This window comes from Carcharodon carcharias, chromosome 8 (assembly GCF_017639515.1).
Source record: "Carcharodon carcharias isolate sCarCar2 chromosome 8, sCarCar2.pri, whole genome shotgun sequence".
NCBI lineage: Eukaryota > Metazoa > Chordata > Chondrichthyes > Lamniformes > Lamnidae > Carcharodon > Carcharodon carcharias.
In genome coordinates, this window is record NC_054474.1 from 68,676,892 (window position 1) to 68,697,741 (window position 20,850).

At 42.0% G+C, this 20,850-nt stretch overlaps 1 protein-coding gene across 1 annotated transcript in view; it reads right to left on the reverse strand.

Moving 5' to 3' along the window:
• Nucleotides 1-20,850, reverse strand: part of LOC121281447 — a 52,278-nt gene that overhangs the window by 21,345 nt on the left and 10,083 nt on the right. The window contains exons 6-11 of the mRNA XM_041194393.1: nucleotides 17,072-17,103; nucleotides 12,514-12,639; nucleotides 9,531-9,659; nucleotides 4,893-4,948; nucleotides 3,036-4,620; nucleotides 2,052-2,195 (exon numbers count right to left, since the gene is read on the reverse strand). Coding sequence (XP_041050327.1) covers nucleotides 2,052-2,195; nucleotides 3,036-4,620; nucleotides 4,893-4,948; nucleotides 9,531-9,659; nucleotides 12,514-12,639; nucleotides 17,072-17,103 — 2,072 coding nt within the window. The remainder of the gene's footprint in view (nucleotides 1-2,051; nucleotides 2,196-3,035; nucleotides 4,621-4,892; nucleotides 4,949-9,530; nucleotides 9,660-12,513; nucleotides 12,640-17,071; nucleotides 17,104-20,850) is intronic.

Consider the following 20,850-nt stretch of genomic DNA (forward strand, 5'->3'; position numbering starts at 1 on the left):
TCAATGAGTTGTTGGAGCTTGCGTTTCTTAGTACTTGAGAGAAAGAGAAAAAGTTTCTTGTTGAGGCGTCAGATGAGAGGAAGAATAAAATGAAACTGGGGGCACTCGCAGCTTTGAAAAAGGGTGCGGCGGTGCTGCTGGAGGGAGAGGTCAAGTGTGTTCATATGGCGGCGCATGGCACTGAGTATGGATCTCAGAATGCGGCGGGAACAGCAGTCCGAGGAACGTTGTATATCCCAGAGATATCTGTAATACTGGGTGGGTTTCAAACATGAGGGATGGAATTTCAGTTGAAATCCACGTGGGGTAAGTCGGAGACGGAGACAGTCACTGAGAAAGGAAATATGGCTGTGAAAGCGGGTTTTAGTAAACAGCTTGTCAAACACCAGGAGAGAAATGGAAAGCAATGAAGGTGAACAAGGCAAAAGAGAAATACGAAAATCCTGACGGAGAGTGGAGCAAAACCTCTTCAAGGTAGGCAGTCAATTAAATACAGAGATAAAAGCAAAGAACTGCGGATGCTGGAAATCCAAAACAAAAACAGAAACAGAAATACCTGGATAAGAAATTGGCTGAGTGACAGGAAACAAAAGGCAGCGATAAATAGTTGTTTTTCAGATTGGCAGGTTTGTAGCGGGGTTCCCCAGTGGTCAGTGTTGGGACCCATGCTCTTTCCGAAATATATTAATAATCTATACTGTCGTATTCAGAGCATGATTTCAAAATTTACAGATGATACGAAGATTGGAAACGTTGTCAACTGTGATGAGAGCAGTCTGGAACTCCAAAAGGACATAGACACGTTGGTAGATTGGGCAGTGAAGTAGAAGATGAAGTTCAACGCAGAGAAGCATGAAGTGATTGATTTTGGCAGGAAGAACATGAAGACGTGATATAGAAAGAGAAACTCTAAAGGAAGTGCAGGAACAGAGGGACCTTGGTGTTTATGTACACAAGTCAATGAAGATGACAGGGCATGTTGAGAGAGCAATTAATAAAGTATATAGTATCTTAGGCTTATTAATAGGGACATTGAGTACAAGAGTAAGGAGGTCATGTTGAACTTGTACAAGATACTAGTTAGGCCTCATTTGGAGTACTGCGTCCAGCTCTGGGCACCATACTTGAGCAAGGTAGTGAAGGCATTAGAGAAAGTACAAGGGAGATTCACAAGAATGATTCCAGGGATAAAGAACTGTAGCTACGAGGATAGATAGGAGAGGTTGGGATTGTTTTCATTGCAGAAAAGAAGGCTGAGAGGGGATTTGATAGAAATATTCAAGATCCTGCAGGGTATGGACAGGGTAAATAGTGAGAAACTATTCCCACTTAAGGGAGCATCAAGAACTAGAGGGCACAGTTTCTAAATTGGCAAAAGGAGTAAAAGCGACGTGAGAAAAATTTTTTTCAACCAGGGGGTGGTTGGAGTCTGTAAGAAACTTCCTGAGTGGCTGGTGGAGGTAGGTTTGATCGAGATATTCAAAAGGGAATTGGATTTCTATCTGAAAAGAATGAATGTGAAAGGTTATGGATATAAGGAAGGGGAATGGGATTAGGTAGAATGCTCGTTCAGAGAGCCAATGCAGACTCGATGGGCCAAACGGCCTCTTTGTGCACTATAAAGATTCTGTGATTCTATTTAAAACCTTTTTCCAAGGGCTTAATGTAATACAGGCCATTTTCTCTAATAAATTGAAACATTTAGAGTCAGAAAGTTTGCTTTTGAAGTGTTTCTACCTGTGTATGAACTACAGATAATGTTTAACTCCAGGTCTATAATTGTTTGATATATAAATTATTTCCTTTTAAAGCCCTGGTTTATGGTTGCAGGTTCTTAATTGAATAAAGAGTAACTTTTATATTTAATTAAAAGTGTGTAGTTGTGTGTTGCATTTCCTTAAATTAAAGAATAAAATCAGCTTTTCCCTCTACACAGAGTATGGGAATACAGCAACCTTATATTTACTATGTTACACATAATTTTTCCTGCAGAAATATGGTAATTTCTATTTGCTGCTAGACAAGCAAGGAATAACAATTCTTGGTTATACCTGGCTCACAGGCCTCATTGCTGCATAATTCTGGACTTTTCCAAATTTAGCACCAAGTTTTCCAATAGCAACATTTGGATAACCAGTGGGAGGCAGACTCTCATGTAACACCGTCTGGTTCTCTGGGCAAGTCTCTTTCTGTTTCTGGATAGAAAGAAAACATATTAGAATCAGGTATGGGCTTAACTATTGTTGAACTTCTAATACGTTGTCTTTTTAACTTTACAGTTTCACCTATTTAGTGGAGTACTTTTTCTGAGGTTGTGACTGAGTAACATTACTGCATTAAAGCTAACTGAGCACGGTCCTGTTATACCTGACTTGGGCACGGTGATACCGACATGTAGAGGAAAATCCGGAACAGTGTCGCATTCTCCGATAGCAATTGATACCCTCACATTTGTCAAAAGAAAAATAAATCACCAAAATATTAAGAATTAAGACCAGTATTATTTGGGGCTAAAACTGCAATGGTTTGTTGGCATCATTCAAATATAATTGTTTGATTTTATAAGTAAGTCTTACATCTGTGTGTTTTACTGCAATGATGGCTGCAGCTATTCAGTAAGTGTTTAAAAAGCAATTTTCCAGGAACATGATTTTAAGACCAGTTTCATTCCAGATGTCACCTAAAAAGGTCCTAAATTCTAATTGTACAATATTTTGTCAAATAAAATTATTGTGGGTCATTAAGTGTTAAATTAAATTAGTCTTAAATTAAGTGTGACAAGTATCTTGACATCAAGACACATGGTTGCAAAGAACTATGAACTGCTTCCAACTCTTTTTGGTGGATTTCTGCTGATTTATAAGTAGCTAATTAAAACTTAAATCAGCACACTATTTACAGCATATGTTCCATTGAACCTTTCACCTCTTTCTTCATATCAGTAACCTCTTGCAACCAAAATATGTAGCATAGTTGAAGAATGGAGTAAAAACCCCAAAAATATTATTTAAATAAAACAGCCCAGCATCTTTTACCTTCACTGGCACTGACTCTTGTCGATGCATTTTTATGTCAGCTCGAGTATCAGTTTCTTTCATTTCATCCTTGGATTCATTCTGTGGATGCTCTAGAATGGCATCATCATCTGAATCAGACTTTCCCATCAAAGTTTCAAGTTCTGAATCACTTCCCAGAAATGGAATAGCAGTCTCCTCTATAAGTTCCTCTGATTTCATTTCTACATCATTATTTACTTCAGGCTCCAGCCGATCCTCTGAAATATAGCGGTCATAATTTTCCCACCCGACGACACTCTCTGTGTTCGCATAGTTTTCCCGATATCTCTCTTTGCTCTCAGTCCTTCCCCGCTGCACCCTGTCGCTGCTGTCTCTCCAATCTACCCTCTCGCTGCTGTCTCTCCAATCTACTCTCTCGCTGCTGTCTCCCCACTCGACTCTCTTGCTGCTGTCTCCCCATTCTACCCTCTCGCTGCTGTCGCCCCACTCTACCCTCTCGCTGCTGTCGCCCCACTCAACCCTCTTGCTGCTGTCTCCCCACTCCGCCCTCTTGCTGCTGTCCCCCCACTCCGCCCTCTTGCTGCTGTCCCCCCACTCCGCCCTCTCGCTGCTGTCCCCCCACTCCGCCCTCTCGCTGCTGTCTCCCCACTCCGCCCTCTCGTTGCTGTCTCCCCAATCGAATCTCTCGTTGCTGTCTCCCCATTCCACCCTCTCGCTGCTGTCTCCCCATTCCACCTTCTCGCTGTCTCCCCACTCCACCTTCTCAGTGCTGTCTCCCCAGTCGAACCTCTCGTTGCTGTCTCCCCACTCTATCCTCTCACTGCTGTCTCCCCATACTATCCTCTCGCTGCTGTCTCCCCACTCCATCCTCTCGCTGCTGTCTCCCCACTCCACCCTTTCACTGCTGTCTCCCCACTCCACCCTCTCACTGCTGTCTCCCCAGTCGAATCTCTCACTGCTGCCTCCCCGCTCTCCCCGCTCACTGCTGCCTTCCCGCTCTCCCCTCTCGCTGCTGCCTCCCCGCTCGCTACTGCTTCCCCGGTCACTGCTGCTTCCCCGGTCACTGCTAACTCTCCGCTCTGCTCTCTGGCTGCTGCCATCCCTTTCCCTTCTCTCATTATTGGCTCCCTGCTCTCCCCTTTCCCTGCTGCCTCTCCGCACACCTCTTTCACGGCTGCCCCTGCGTTCAGCCCTCTCGTGACTGCCCCTGCGCTCTCCTCTCTCACGGCTAGCTCTGCGCTCTTCTCTCTCACGTCTGGCCCTGCGCCCTCCTCTCTCACGGCTGCCCCATCGTCCTCCTCTTTCACGGCCACCCTTTTGCATTCCTCTCCCTCGACCTGCCCTCCGTGCTCTTCTTTCGCGGCTTCGCCACCGTATCCTTCGTTCTATTCTTTCTCGGCTTCTGCGCTGCATTCTTTCACGGTTTCTGCGCCGTATTCTTCCAAAACCTCTCCATTCTGCTGTTTCACCACTTTCATCAGAGCTCTTTGACTCTGCTCTTTCACTACTTTCTGAGCTTTTTCTCTCTCTTTCAGATGTTGAGGACTTTTTCAAATCACCAGGTTTATGCTTCATGATAGGACCCAGAAAACATTCTCTTGTGCTGTAAAGGAAAACAAACTGATTGTACACAACATTATACTGTCTTATTTTTGTCGTTATACAGGGAATGGGACTGAAAAATATACAACATAGTACACCACTACTAAAAAAAAAATCTCCAATTTATTTTTATAATATTCAACCAATGTCCACCTACCTTCACCATTAATGATCATAATTCCAAGGCTTGAGAGAACACTAAAATACGCATTATCTTTAAAATGTATAATGTGGATCTGCAAATCTGGTTAAGCACACAACTACTGTATTTACCTGATATCTGCTTGATTTACTTTCTTCAACATTTCTTCAATCTTTGCAGATGGTTTCTGAAAAAAACAAAACACACTGGTTGTGAATATTAAAATGGCATGATGATGATATGGGGATCTGGAGCACTTGTTTGTAGCATGGGTGATTTCGCTTTGCAGGCATTTCCCCAGGGGTTAAAAAATTAGAGAAAGTTCATGGCAATTGAAGTTGTGGACTGTAGATCGGAAAGAATAGGCACAAGGGGAAAAATGCCATTCCTAATTCCACAAATTATCTGTCTAATTTTATTGCATCATTCAAGGATTTACATAACATTATGTAGGAACAAGGAATGTAAAACTTGCAATGTTTTGATTTTGAAACAAACAATTTCAAAACTTTTCTTTGAATGGCAAGTTCTGTTTTAGTTTAGTCAACATGCAGGGAAATAAACTATTCAGTTTGAATCATTCTCAAGTAGGCTTGTTCTGCGTACATTACCAAGTCCACTAAGATAGAGGCGTCCATTTTTTTTTAAATTATGGAAAACCCCTTAAAACAGTGACACTCTTTTGGGACCTCCTGAAAATATTTGCATTGTTGCAGGAACCCATGGCAAATAGTAATATGCTTCTGGTCACCCTCTGCTCCAAAAGAAGAATGAAAATTGGTAAAATACCATCAAAAAATACACTGAAAAGAACATAATCACAGTAGGAAAAACCAGCCTAATCTTAAATGTAAAAAGGAAGAATTTTGATGGAAAAAGTGGGGTCTACAAATACCAAAGTCAAAACTATGTGTGGTTGTCAGAAGTAATTATTATCCAGTTACATAATCTGAGATTTAGGATAACAAAATGTTGAATGTGAACCAAATTAAGAACAATTAGCCTGAAGAGGGAAAGTTAACTCTGCCATATGGAACAATAATTATTCATTATAGGAATTGAGAATGGGGAGTATGAACTAACAAGTAGTCAGTGAAAATCAGAGATACCTGAAGGGAAAACCAAAGTTAAAGGAATGTAACTGAGCAAGAAACAAAACACAATATTAGAGTACATCCAAATTCTCAAATGCAAGCAGCTCATGAGAAAAACAAAGTTAAAAATTTATTTCACTTGGTTATAACTGAAATATTCCACCCTTTATCTCTCAGAACTCTAATAAAATCATTTTCCGGTATAACTTTTAATGAAGATTACGAGGAGATTGCAGAGGCATTTTATATTTTAAGCTTACCTGTATATTTTGCACCTCCGTGCATTTGTCAGCTTTTCCATTATAAACTCTGAGGTTCACATTTGTAATCAAAACTGTGTATTTAAACATGCTTATCTGTAATTACATCCTCCCACCAACTACAGTGAAACAAGTTTAACACAGGTAATTTCCACCATAAATCTGGACATTATTTTCTGTAATTACAATTTCTTATGAGATTTTCTATGGGTATGATTATATCATGTGTGATGAAACCTATACTTACCTTGCTGAGTTCGGAGGTCAGGAACTCCAATTCCTGACGATCCTCAGACCTATGCGTGTGCGCCAGCTGGGAACTGGCCGCATATGCACAGTACTAACACTTTCACGCTCTTCAGGCCCAGGACCAGTCCTGTGCACCAGCGCAAAAGACAGAAAGAAGAACGGCGCAAAAACCCAGGTCAGGTGATCTGGTGCAGAGCACCATCGTCAAGTAAGTGTCCCAGGGACAGGGATAAGGGAGGAAAACAGGGAGAGATCCCAAACCAGGGAGGGGGGACAGGGAGGGGTCCCAAAAGGAAGTCCCAGGTAAGGGATAAAAGACAGGGGACAGAATTAGGTCTCGTTAAGTTAAAGGAAAGGAACAGAGAAGTAAGTTCCATGTTAAAGAAAGAGCTGCAGGGAGCAGACTTTAAAGGAAATGGGCACGAGAGAAGCCCTGAAGATCCAAGAAGGCAGTCAAAGGTTGGTGACTCTGTGCTGTGGGCTGCTGGGGCAAAGGTACCTGCTTTGGAGCAGTGGTGTTTTGCTTGGCATGGCCAAAGATCTGAAATTGTGCTTGTGAGAAGATGCTTGTGTGTACTTGGAAATCAAGGGGAAAGGAATTTCAAAAGGTGAGACTGAATCCCTGTGAAGTGGGTCATCATTGAAGCTGGCCAAATGGGAGTGACCTTTGGAGAGAATTCCAAGAGGAGATTTTCAGAGGTGGGGATTGGAAACCCTCATAAGAAAGTCAAAGTTTCAGTGAGATTGGTTGGCTCACAATGTGACAGACATCTGGGTGGGTTGTTGAGAAATCCATGGGCAGAATCTTCTGCCTGTCAGGCAGGCTGGTCAGGAGAGGGCGGGTGTGGAGCCAATTGCCGCCCTCGATCGGCTGCGCGCCACCATTTTACATGGGCGGGCCAATTAAGGCCCACCCAGAATGATGCGCTTCCGGTGGCGCTCAGCGCTACCTGTGCGGGCGGGGAGAGGAGGGAGAGTCGGGCCTGCGCTCTTATGAGCACATAAATCTCCCTCAGGCACGGAGCTGCCTCAGGGAGAATAAGTTCAAATTGAAAGTTTAAAATAAAGAAAGATTGAAATTATTTAGACATGTCCGTTCATGTGACAGTGTCACAAGAGCTGCAGCATGTTTATGAAATGTGTAAAAAGTATTTATTAACTTAATAAAACCGTCATGAAATCTCATCCCGCCCGCAGATGAGGTTTCATGAAAAACGCGAAGGCCGCTTGGGCTCTTCACCTGCCCACCAACCTTAAGGCTAGATAGGCAGTGTTGAGAATTAGTTCAATTGGTTTATTAATGGCCATACAGGCCATTGACAGTTCGGCGGGTGCGCAGCCACCTCTGACGCGTGCCCGTCTAATGGAAGATCTGAATGACATGCTGTCATTCATGTTGGGACGCATGCCCAACGTCATGTGTGTCATTTTACACGTCAGCATGCGGGGCCCATCCCCGCACACCGAAGAGAAAATTCTGTCCATTGGAATCGGCATTGGTCACACTTGTGATTTATTCTGCAGTGTGGTACTCTCGACCACAGTTCATCTGTTAATTCACATGTGCCTCATGCTCACCCTGAATGTTAGATATATGATTGATAATGTAAATTGTTTTATCTTTTTGAACTTGTATAGTAAAGTTTATTTTTTTTGTTCCAAACCCATGGAATCTTGTTGATTTATTCACTTCGTAAGGGTCTAGAATCTCAAATTTTGTCTACTTTAAAGAAAATGTTATTGGTCCCAAACCAGATCCCCACCCCCCCCACAACATCATAATATAAGGCCATAACATGTAGGAGCAGAAGTAGGCCATTCGGCCAATCGAGTCTGCAACGCCATTCAATTAATCATGGCTGATCTGATAATCCTCAACTCCATTTTCCTGCCTTTTCCCCATAGCCCTCAATTCCCTCACTGATCAAAAATCTCTCTACCTCAACCCTGCATATGGTTAACGACCCAGCTTCTACCACCCTCTGCGGTAAAGAATTCCAGATTGACTACCCTCAGAAGAAATTCCTCATCTCTTGTCTTAAATGGGCGACACCTTACTCTTAAGATTATGCCCTCTGATCTTAAACACTCCCACAAGGAGAAGTAGCCTCTCAGCATCTACCCTGTCAAGCCCCCTAAGAATCTTATATGTTTCAATAAGATCGCCTCTCATTCTTCTAAAGTCCAATGAGTACAGGTCCAACCTACTCAACCTCTCCCAATAAGAAAATCCTTCCATACCTGGGATCAACCAAGTGAATCTTCCCTGGACTGCCTCCAATGCCAGTATATCTTTCCTTAGATAAGGAGACCAAAACTGTTCACAGTATTCTAAGTGTGGTCTAACTAGTGCCTTGCATAGTTTTAGCAAGACTTCCCTATTTTTATACTCCATTCCCTTTGAAACAATGGCCAACATTCCATTTGCCTTCCCTATTACCTGTTGAACAAGCATGCTAGCTTGTGATTCATGCACGAGGACCCCCAAACCCTCTGTGCTGCAGCCTTCTGCAGTCTTTCTCCATTTAGATAATATTCAGCTCCTCTATTCTTCCTGCCAAAGTGCTTAACCTCACACTTTTCCACATTATATTCCATCTGCCAAGTTTTTGCCCACTCATTAACCTGTCTATATCCCTCTGTAGATGCTTTGTCTCATCCTCACCACTTGCCTTCTCACCTATTTTTGTGTCATCCACAAACTTGGCTATAATACATTGACTTCCCTCATCCAAGTCATTAGTATATATTGTAAAGAATTGTGGCCCCAGCACTGATCCCTGTGGCACTCCACTTATTATGGGTTGCCATCCTGAAAATGCTCCCCTTATCCCAACTCTCTGTCTTCTATCAGTTATCCAATTCTCTTTCCATGCTAATATACTACCCCCAACACATGTAAACACAATGCTTAATTCTGGTGCTAATGTGTATAGACCTTCAGCACTAAAAAAAATGCAACTATTAAGTTAACATTGATTAAATTAAGAGCATCCTGTAGTTAAGTAAACAAAAAATAATTTGGTGCAGAATAAATGATAGTAAAAAGCTTGTTCAATGAAAATGAACAGTATTTTCTATTATTTGGTTTCTCACACATACAAAATGAAAATATAATGTTCAAATATTCATAAAATTAGACATAAATATGTCTACATTTACTTACCTTTAGCAATGGCTGTATTTGAGCAGAGGACAGACTTACAGTCAGTAATCTCCCATAAAACAAAGGTTTCCTCTTGAAGTGTTCAATTAAGTTATTGGTCGCAATCTTAGAATCCATTTTCAGGAAAGCCTATTCATATGAACATAATCATTCAACAATTCACAGAACTACATATTATTTACCATTTATTACAGCAAAAATATTAAAAAGTTTTAATACCAGGGAGTCCTCATTGACTTAAGCTTATCCTTCTCACACCTAAAAATTAAGCCCATTTACCCAATAGCAATCATGGTAGCTTAGTTACTTAAGACTCCTTAATGTGGTATCCTCACACATATCATTAAATTATCAACATCTCTTTAGCAAGGTACCACTTTAATCAGTTTAACTTAAGGTGTATTACTATCTTCGTTCTCTTCCATGCCTCGTGGTATATGAGTCAAACCATTTCTTCCACTGCTTTAAATCCTAGGTACTTTCCGTCACAAAGATGGGGCAAGTCATGAGCTAATTTACAATTCCCAACATTTTTTTTGATTCATTCATGGGATGTGGGCCTTGCTGGCTGGGCCAGCATTTATTGCCCATCCCTAGTTGCCCTCGAGAAGGTAGTGGTGGTGAGTTGCCTTCTTGGGCCACTGTAGTCCATGTGGTGTAGGTACACTCACAGTACTGTTAGAAAGGCAGTTCTGGGATATTGGCCCAGCGACAGTGAAAGAACGGCGATATATTTCCAAGTTGGGATGGTGAGTGGCTTGGAGGGCAACATCCAGGTGGTGGTGTTCCCATCTATCTGCTGCCCTTGTAGATGGTAGTGGTGGTGGGTTTGGAAGGTGCTGTTGAAGGAGCCTTGGTGAATTCCTGCAGTGCATTTTGTAGACGGTACACACTGCTGCCACTGTGCTTCGCTGGTGGAAGCAGTGAATGTTTATGGATGTGGTGCCAATCAGGTGGGCTGCTTTTTCCTGGATGGTGTCAAGCTTCTTGAGTGTTGTTGGAGATGCACTCATCCAGACAAGTGGGGAGTATTCCATCACCCTCCTAACTTGTGCCTTGTAGATGGTGGACAGGCTTTGGGGAGTCAGGGGTGAGTTACTCATCACACGATTCCTCGCCTCTGACCTGCTCTTGTAGCCACAGTATTTATAGGGCTAGTCCAGCTCAGTTTCTGGTCAATGGTAACTCCCAGGATGTTGATAGTGGGGTAGTCAGTGATGGTAATGCCATGATGGTAATGCCATTGAACATTAGGGGGTGATGGTTGGATTCTCTCTTGTTGGAGATGGTCATTGCCTGGCACTTGTGTGGCGCAAATGTTACTTGCCACTTATTAGCCCAAGCCTGGATATTGTTCAGGTCTTGCTGCATTTGGGCATGGACTGCTTCAGTAAAAGGAATTACAAATGGTGCTGAACACCCCCATTTCTGACCTTATGATGGAAGGAAGGTCATTGATGAAGTAGCTTAAGATGGTTGGGACGAAGACACTACCCTGAGGAACTCCTGCAGTGATGTCCTGGAGCTGAGATGACTGACCTCCAACAACCACAACCATCTTCCTTTGTGCTGGGTATGACTCCAACCAGTACTGAGCTTTCTCCCGATTCCCATTGACTTCAGCTTTGCTAGGGCTCCCTGATGCCACACTCTTGTCAAATGTGGCCTTAATGTCAAGGGCAGTCACTTTCACCTTGCCTAGGTAGACTAGCTAGATGTGATGGGGGCTCACCACTAAACTTCCATGTGGCATGAGCATTCTACTAAATGTCAATGCAGTATTTAAACAGAGCACTCAGCTCACTTGATGGAGTGGGGTTCAAAAACTTAACCTTCTGATTCAAAGACAGAAATGTTTCCACTGAGCCACAGTTCATTCTTTTCCTATCCCATTAGGTCAAATAATTTACAGTACTTTATTTAGCTCTTTGGTCTGTGAACTTAAAAAGTGTTCTATGTACACATCTATTAAATCTGCTATGTCTATTACACACTACATATTTGGGCTATGTTTGGAATTATAGTTTGCCAAGCATTGAAGATGCAGTTAAACACAAACTGTTCATCACAGGAGTTGCAGCAACTCTCTTTACTTTAAATGGAGAGAATGTTCTACCCACTAAGAAGGCTTGCTATCACAATAAAGAACAAATCCTTCACTTGCTTTTTCTCTCTCAATTGGAACAGCATCTGTTGGAAACTCTTGGCTGCTCCAAGAAAAGCAGTAGTTTATTCCAACTGAAGCTTAATCCAAAAATCAGACTTTTATTAGCCAATAGAGTTATTCCTTCTTAATGGATTTTCTACCTAACTTTCAACACTATAGGACAGTAGTTCTCAAACTTTTTTTTCTGTTAGAGGACCACTTAGGCAGGGCAAAAGTCCCCACTTCCCATTTGTCTCCTTAATTACCCTGCTTAAAACCCAACGCTTTGACCAAACTCTATTTCCTTTTTCATAGCTCCTTCTTTGGCTCAGTGTCAATTTTTGTCTGATTATGCTTCTGTGAAGTGCCTTGGGAATCTATTTCTACTTATAAGGTGCAATGTAAGTGCAAGGCATTGTTACTGATGAACACTGACCACAGCTATAAGCAGCTCCAAATGCAGAGATGATAAAATTAAGGTTGTAGTCTGTTTTGTTTCTCAGAGCTTGAAGGGGAAGGAAAACGAGGAAAAGCATCATTTTTATTCAACCTCTGTTTCACCACTGTCTCAAAAAAAACCTTAACTGGTTACACCTTAACTGGTTACGCTACCAACAAGGATCCCTTACCTCCTGCTGCCACTATTCTTTAGCACGCTACCTGGTACAGCTCAAATAAAGAACTGGGCAAAACTACAACTTTTCAATAGATGGAACTGAACATTAACAGGTTCAAATCCAGGTGGACCTGATCTGGCAATTACATATGTCAAGCTGCACAATAGACTTAACTCTTTCTTTGAAACAGTTTAACAAATAAACCAGCGTGTTACATTACCTTTTCCCCCACTTTTAAGTACTTGAGTACCTTCCCAAAAGCAGAACCAAGCCTCACAGTATCAAAATCCGAAAAACCAGATGAAGGCAGATTGCTGAGGACCACAACCCTGCTCTGGGGTTCTTTCTAGAGGAAGCAATGCAAAGAAAAGTACAATGAGAAACACGATGTATTAAATGTTGAATTTTTCTGAGTCTAAAAGCCAAAAATTTGAATCAAATTAGTGTTGTAATGAAGATTACATCAGCTCTGCAATACATCATTTAGTTCCCAAGCACCAAGAAAATATGAAATGCTTCCTCAAAGGGAGAAAGATAGGAGGAAATCAAAGGTCAAGGAAACCTAAAAGTTTCTTTTAATTCATTCATGGGATGTGGCATCGTTGGCAAGGCCAGAATTTATTTCTGAATCTCTAACTGCCCTTGTAACATGGGTGGTGAGCCGCCTTATTGAACTGCTGGAATTTGTGTGGTGTAGGTACTTCAATAGTGCTGTTAGGTAAGGAATTCCACAATCTTGACCCGGTGACAAGGATAGAATGGTTATATATTGCCATGATGGTGTGTGCATTGGAGGTGGTCATGTTCTCATATGCCTACTGCCCTTGTTCTACTAGGCAGTAGAGGTTGGAGGTTTGGAAGGTACAGCTGAAGAAACCTTAGCAAGTTGCTGCTGTACCTTGAAGGTATATGCTGCAGCTCTAGTACAAAAATGATGGAAGGAGTGAATTTTTAAGCCAGTGGATGGAGTGCCAATCAAGTGGACTGCTTTCTCCTGGATAGTGTTGAACTTCTTGAATATTATTGCAGCTGCCCTCATCCAGCCAAGTGGATATTATATTGTTCACACTCCTGACTTGTGCCTTGTATGGTGAGCAGGTTTTGGGGGGGGTCAGGAGGTGAGTTAGTCATTGTAGAATTCCCAGCCTCTGATCTACTCCACAGACATTGCTAGTCAACGGTAACACCCCACCCCCTACTTGATGGTGGAGGGATTCAACTCTGGTTATGTCATTGAATGTCAAGGAGATGTGGTTAGGCTCTCCTTGGATAGAGATGGTCATTGTGTGACATTTACATCACGCAAATATTACTTGCCATTTACCAGTCCAAGTCTGAATATGTCCAGGTCTTGCTCCATGCAAGCACAGAAGGCTTCATTAGTGGAGGAATTGCAAATAGAAATAAAGGCTCTGCAATCATCAGTAAAAATCCCCAGTTTTGACCTTTGACAGAGGAAAAGTCATTGATGAAGCAGCTGAAGATGGTTGGGCCAAGGAGACTGCCCTGAGGAATTCCTGCAGCAATGTCATGGGCCTGAGATGATTGGCCTCCTAAAATCACAACCATCTTCCTTTGTGCTCGGTATGACTTCAGCCGTGGAGAACTTTCCCCTCCCATTCCCACCAACTTCAATTTTACTAGGGTTCCTTAATGTCACACTCAGGCAAATGCTGACATGAGGTACACGAGAGTCCTAAACTTTACCTCAAACGCTCTAGTTTGAGCCAAGGCTGTAATTAGATCTGGTGCCAAATCGACTTGGTAGAACCCAAACTGCGCATCAGTGAGCAGGAAGTGCCACTTGATAACACCTTCCATCACTTTTTTGATGATTGAGTTGACTAATTTGGCAATCCTTGGCCGGATTGTATTTTTCCAGCTTTTTTGTGGCTAGGATATACCAGAGCAGTTTTCCACTTTGTCGAGTAGATGTCAATGTTGTAACTATACTGCTGTAACTACAATGAAACAGTGTGACGAGAGGTGCAGCTAATTCTGCAGCACAAACCTTCAGCCAGGATGTTGTCAAATCCCAAAGCCTTTGCTTTGTCCAGTTCACTCAGCTGTTTCTTGCTATCACATGGAGTGAATTGAATTAGCTGACGACTAGCATGATAGTGGGAATCTTAGGATGGAGCAGAAACTGATCATTCACTCTGGCTGAAGATGGTTACAAACTCTTCAGCTTTGTCTTCTGCACTCACCTACTGGGCTGTGCTATCATCAAGGATGGGGATGTTCATGGAACCCCTAAAGGACCGGAATCCCCTTCAACTGGGAAATTTATGGAGCAGAAAACCCAAAACCACGGACATGTTTTTTACCACAATACAGAAACCAAGCTGCAGCCAACAGCACAGGGCTGTGCAGCAAGGGGTTAATTCAGACATTTAGTAAAAGACTGTGGCTCAGCAAAATGGTTTTGACATTGACTGATTGCTATCATGGAACAATGGTACCGGGGAACGTCATTACCTACCATTGACTAATGCAATTAAGAGGCTGATGACCCGATACAATGGCACATGGAACAGGTCGTTAATAGTCAAACTTTCATTGACCTTGGAGCCAGATGCTGTATTGCCTCAAAACAGCAGGAGAATTGTTTAAACAATGTAAGAATTGATCATATTCGCCTGGGATATATTTTCCATGGAAAGATAATTGTTTCAACCAGCATGAACTGATCGTATTTGCATGCACTATGCAAAGAATAAACTAAGAGTGCTAACTACTGGGCATTGAAATGAGCTGGCAGACCAAGAGCAGAAATGGTATAATTGGGGGCAGAAATTGTAGGAAGCCACTGTTTTATGCAGACAGTCAAGGAAATTGGTAGATTCTGGTCAACTCCACCAAAGGACCCAAAACACTATTGGAAGACCAACCGAGGGGGTGATTGTAAGTTTTAAGGCAATATATTTCCAAGTTGGGATGGTGAGTGGCTTGGAGGGCAACATCCAGGTGGTGGTGTTCCCATCTATCTGCTGCCCTTGTAGATGGTAGTGGTGGTGGGTTTGGAAGGTGCTGTTGAAGGAGCCTTGGTGAATTCCTGCAGTGCATTTTGTAGATGGTACACACTGCTGCCACTGTGCGTCGCTGGTGGAAGCAGTGAATGTTTATGGATGTGGTGCCAATCAAGTGGGCTGCTTTTTCCTGAATGGTGTCAAGCTTCTTGAGTGTTGTTGGAGATGCACTCATCCAGACAAGTGGGGAGTATTCCATCACTTAAGTTTTAAGTTAGGGATATAAAGATTTAAGTATTAAGTTAAGAACAAGGTAGGGTTTCCGGGTAATTGCAATTGTAACCGTATTTCGTGATTGCTGAATGCAGTCGTTCTCTGAGGACTGTGGGTAATTCAATAAAGCAATTGTGAATTATAAGAAGCTTGTCCCGCTGGTCATTCTGTTCAAGCCATACACTTGTGAATCTGGTGTCACGAACCTGAGGGTGGGGAGGGTCTCTGAGGGAGGAAGGGGGCAACCCCCTTACACTTCTTCCATTTGTTAGTTGTTTAATTGTCCACCGTCAATCACAAATGGACTGTACAGCTGTGATGTGATTCCATTGGTTGTGGGACCAGTCGATTCTGTCTATATTATACTGCTTCCGCTGTCTAGGACACAAGTAAGTCCTGTGCTGAAGCTTCACCAGATTGGCATCTCATTTTTAAGTATCCCTGGTGCTGCTCTTGGCATGCTCTTCTACACTCCACTTTGAACCAGGGTTCTTCCCCTGACTTGATAGTAATGATAAAGTGAGGGATGTGCCAGGCCACAAGGTTACAAATTGTGGTGGAATACAATTCTGCTGCTGTTGATAGCCCACAATGCTTCATGGATGCCCGAATTGGAACTGTTTTGAATCCATCCTTTTTAGCACAGTGGTTGTGTCACACAACGTGATGGAGAATGTTCTCAGTGTGAATCAAAGAATCGTAGACATTTACAGCACAGAACAACCAGTTCCCTGCGTGGTCGGGGATTTTGGGGTGCCCCATTGTGGCAGCAGGGGGTGCGCATTGGTCTGGGTCTTCACAATAGTTGCCCAGAAATTAGAAGAGATTTTAATTCTTCTAGCTTCTTCTGAGTAACAACTGGTGCAAACCTGTCGGAACCATCCAAAGTTTACATTTTAAATCGCATTTTCCAATGGCTCACAATGTAGGCGAGGAATTGCCCAGAGGGATTCACCAGTGCCTACATGCTGGGGAGCTTGGAAGTTAATTAACAAAGATCTCAGAACAAGTCACCACTCTTCGCTTCTTTGGCAATAAGTGGTACGGTGTGACGTTAAAAGACCATCTTGGCACCCTATTATTTGGGATCGGGTTAGAATCACTCAAACCCTCATTTAGGTCCTTGCATAACCCACATCCGAGTGATGTACTCTGAAAGGGAATAGCTTTCTTCAGCTTCAAGCAAAAAAAAAATGGGGAGACGTTTGGAAGAACGTGATTTGATGTTAAAGCTCATCAACAAGACAAAAAAAACTATTTAAAAAATGGGAAGCTACGAGGGCTGAGATCAAGTTAAGTACTTCATTTCCATTTGGCCTGCAATTTAACTGAGGTAAGGAACATTCTCAAGGGTTCAGTGGACAAAAATGAAATGGAAAGTCACAAAGCGTGTTCTGTCAAAAGTCTCTTGCCAGTCTTTTCAATTTCAATTCATCCATGCTCTTCTCTATTCAATTCTATGCTCAATTGTGATGGTATAAGAAAACATTGTACTTTGAAGAACTGAATTTATGTTGTGATGAAATTAACACTGACCAGGTTTTCTCGTTTGCTCTGTTCAGGAATATCTGAAATTAAAAAGAAATCAATAAGGTTTGCATTCAATGCAGTTATTTTCAAGAGATTAACTCAAAGAGTTGGTGAATATTAATACTGCCAGTAAAATAACTGTCGGGTTTCCTTTCCCTAACCTTCCGATACAATGCACTGCCACTAAAGCATGCAATTGTATCATGACTAAATTACAGGTATTAATGAACATCACACTGTACACTTCCCCACAGGTTGCGCTGTTGAAATCCCCACAGAATGCAATCAAGTAGTAATCACTGAACCAACAAGAACTTTGCTTTTATGTTGTTAGACCTTGTAAAAATCCTTGAAAAAGATGCACCTTGTTGAATGAGGTGTAACTGGGTTTTTAACAGCATACTATTTTCAGAATTGCTGCTGACAGCCCCACTTGCCCTGAAAAACGAATTTTATTTTTGTGGATTGTCAAATTTCTCCATTATATTAAAAAAAACCTCTGTGAAATATTAAAATTTTATGATATTTCAGCTCCTATCTTAACCCTACAGGTATGTCTCAAACATTTATTTTGCTCTCTGTAAACTTTGAACTGAAAGTGAAAAACTCAATGCATTTTGTGTTCTCAAGTATTCTCAGTTTATTGTCTGAGAATACTTGAGAACACCAAGTGTTTGAGGCTGTTTTCCCTACTTGATGACATCACTGCTGCTGAATGACTGGTGATCCCCTTGACTTGGTTGTAGATTTAAAGTGATATTGGGAAGGGGGAATTCCACACTGAAGAGGTCACTAAATCTTTGTGGACAGCTTTCTTTGAGGTCAATGGTAAGTACCATTGCTTCACCACTGACTGCGGCATCTGTGCCATTAAATTACTCCAGCTGGGTTGCTTACCTCTAGAAAATTTCCAGAGAAAGCACCTCCACATATTCAGAACAGCATCAGTAGCATGGGATCAGATTCTACATAATAGTACTTGCTTTCAGGAGGAGCAGCATTGGATGGCAGGCAGAATTTTAGTACTGCTGAAATAAATTAAGCTTATACAATAATAGGCAAAAACAGCAAACATGACCTTACCTCAGCCACATGCCAAACAAAATAATCTGGATCAACCATCAAAACATGACACTCATTACCCTTTGTATGGAACTATCAAGCAAAATGACCAGTTTAAATGTAAAGATGATGACAAGAGGCATTATCTTTTGAAGAAATGGCTTGATTTCTCAAATGAAACTAAATTTCACTGGATGTGCACCAATCACATTTCCTGTCAAAGGTAGGAGGTAAGCTGCAATCTAAATGAGTTGGGTAACAAAGCCTATTAAAGCTGCAAATAGGACAGGAATAGGCATATCACAATAGTTCAAAGATTTTATAAGCTTTTAGGATGGAAACTCTTGATATTAGCTCCAACTCAATGGGTTGCGCTCTCCCTTGAAGAAGGAGGTTGTGAATTCATATCCCACTCCAGAGAATCTAGGCTGACATTCCAGTGCAGTACTGTTAGATGTGCCATCTTTTAGGGGAGACATTAAATCAAGGTCCTGAAGGGTCTCTCGGGTTAAAGATCCCATGGCACTTTTTTTTTGGAAGAGGGACAGAGGAGTTCCGACGTAAGATATCAAAACAGTATGGGATAGTTGAACACCTTCTGTCCTACATTTTCATATGCAAGCTGCACACTATCTTGTCTTGGACATACATCAGCATCCACCATTCATCAGGTCAGATCCTGGAAATCTCTGTGTAACATCATATGAATACGTCACTACTAGAACTGCAGTGGTTCAAGTAGGCAGCCCACCAGTCTCTTCCCACGGTAACAAAAGTTAAGCAATCAAGGCACCTCTGATAGCATCTTCCACGTTGTAAAAATAAATTTAACAAAAGCAGGACAGCCAAATGAAAAGTTCTTCCTGAATTTACAGCAGGTTTCATATTTGTCCAAGTTACAAAATGTCAGAAAAGCAAGAGGGGCAGTGTAGGGGGCTTAAATAATGGGCTTAAGTCACTTGGAGCAATCTGTGATGGTGCAAAAGTTTAAAACTGGAGCTAATATCAGCTGAAGATGAGCCAATTGGGACCAAACCAACTGACAAAGGCATTCCAAAACAAAAACAGAAATAACTGAAAAAACTCAGCAGGTCTGGCAGCATCGGCGGAGAAGAACAAAGTTGACGTTTCGAGTCCTCATGACCTTTCAACAGAACTAAGTAAAAATAGGAGAGGGGTGATATTTTTCACCCCTCTCCTATTTTTACTTAGTTCTGTTGAAGGGTCATGAGGACTCAAAATGTCAACTTTGTTCTTCTCCGCCGATGCTGCCAGACCTGCTGAGTTTTTTCAGGTATTTCTGTTTTTGTTTTGGATTTCCAGCATCCACAGTTTTTTGTTTTTATGACAAAGGCCTTATTCAGCCAATACATAACATGCCAGAGCACCAACTAAGAATATCCGTTCCCTATCAAACACCCCACAGAAAACTCAAAAGCTTTCTAAAAATTGAAAAGCCCAAACAACAGGAATATTATTTCATAAAAATTCATGAAGTTACTTGTAAACAAACAATGCATATTTATAGTGCAGACGAATTCCAGAGGTGAGGTAAGAGTAACTGCCCTTGAGCTATTTGCCCTAGCAAAATTGAAGTCAATGGGAATATGGGGCAAAATTCTCCACTGATTGGAGAAAGCAAAATGGTTGTAGTTGTTGGAGATCAGATATCACAGCCCCAAGATATTGCTGCAGGAGTTCCTCAGGGTAGTGTCCCAAGCCCAACCATCTTCAGCTGCTCCATCACAAGGTCAGAAGCGGAGATGTTTGCTAACGATCGCAAAGTGTTCAGTTCTATTTGTAACTCCTCAGATAATGAAGCAGTCTGTGCCCACATGCAGCAAGAACTGGACAAAATTCAGGATGAGGCTGATAAGTGGCAAGCAACTCAGAAGTGGCAGGTAATGACCATCTCCAACAAGAGAGAATCTAACCATCACCTTTGACATTCAAAGACATTTTAGCCCACTGCTGAATTACCCCACGATTAACATCCTAGGAATCATCAATCTCTAGAAACTTAACTGGACCAGCTATATAAATATTGCAACTACAAGAGCAAGTCAGATGTTGAGAATTCTGTAGCGAATACCTCAACTTCTGACTTCCTAAAGTCTGTCCACCACCTACAAAGCACAAGGCAGGACTATGATATAATACTCCCCACTTGGTTGGAGGAGTACAGTTCCAACAGCACTCAAGAAGCTTGACACCTAACAGAACAAAGCAGTCTATCTGATTAACACTCCATCCACCAGTTTAAACTTTCATGCCATTCTCCACCAGAACAGAACTCCAGTGTGAACTATCTACAAGATGCACTGCAACAGCTCACCAAGGTGCCTTCAACAGAACCTTCCAAACCTGTGATCTACACGACCCAGGAGAACAAGGAGAGTAGGTGCATGGGAACACACCACCTGCATGTTTCTCTCTTGGTCACGCACTATCCTGACTTACTACATCGTTATTCCTTCACTGCTGCTGGGCTAAAATTCTGGAATTCCATCTCTAAACAACACTGTGGGTGTACCTACACCAGATGGACTGCAGAAGTTCATCACCACCTTTTCAAAGGCAGTTAGGGTTGGGCAATGAATGCTGGCCTTTCCAGCAATGCACACATCCCATGAATTAATAAAAGGATAAAATTATAAAACTTGAATTTTTTTCCACTATGTATGGACAACAATGGTGTATGGTGGACCTCATATGTAACAGTC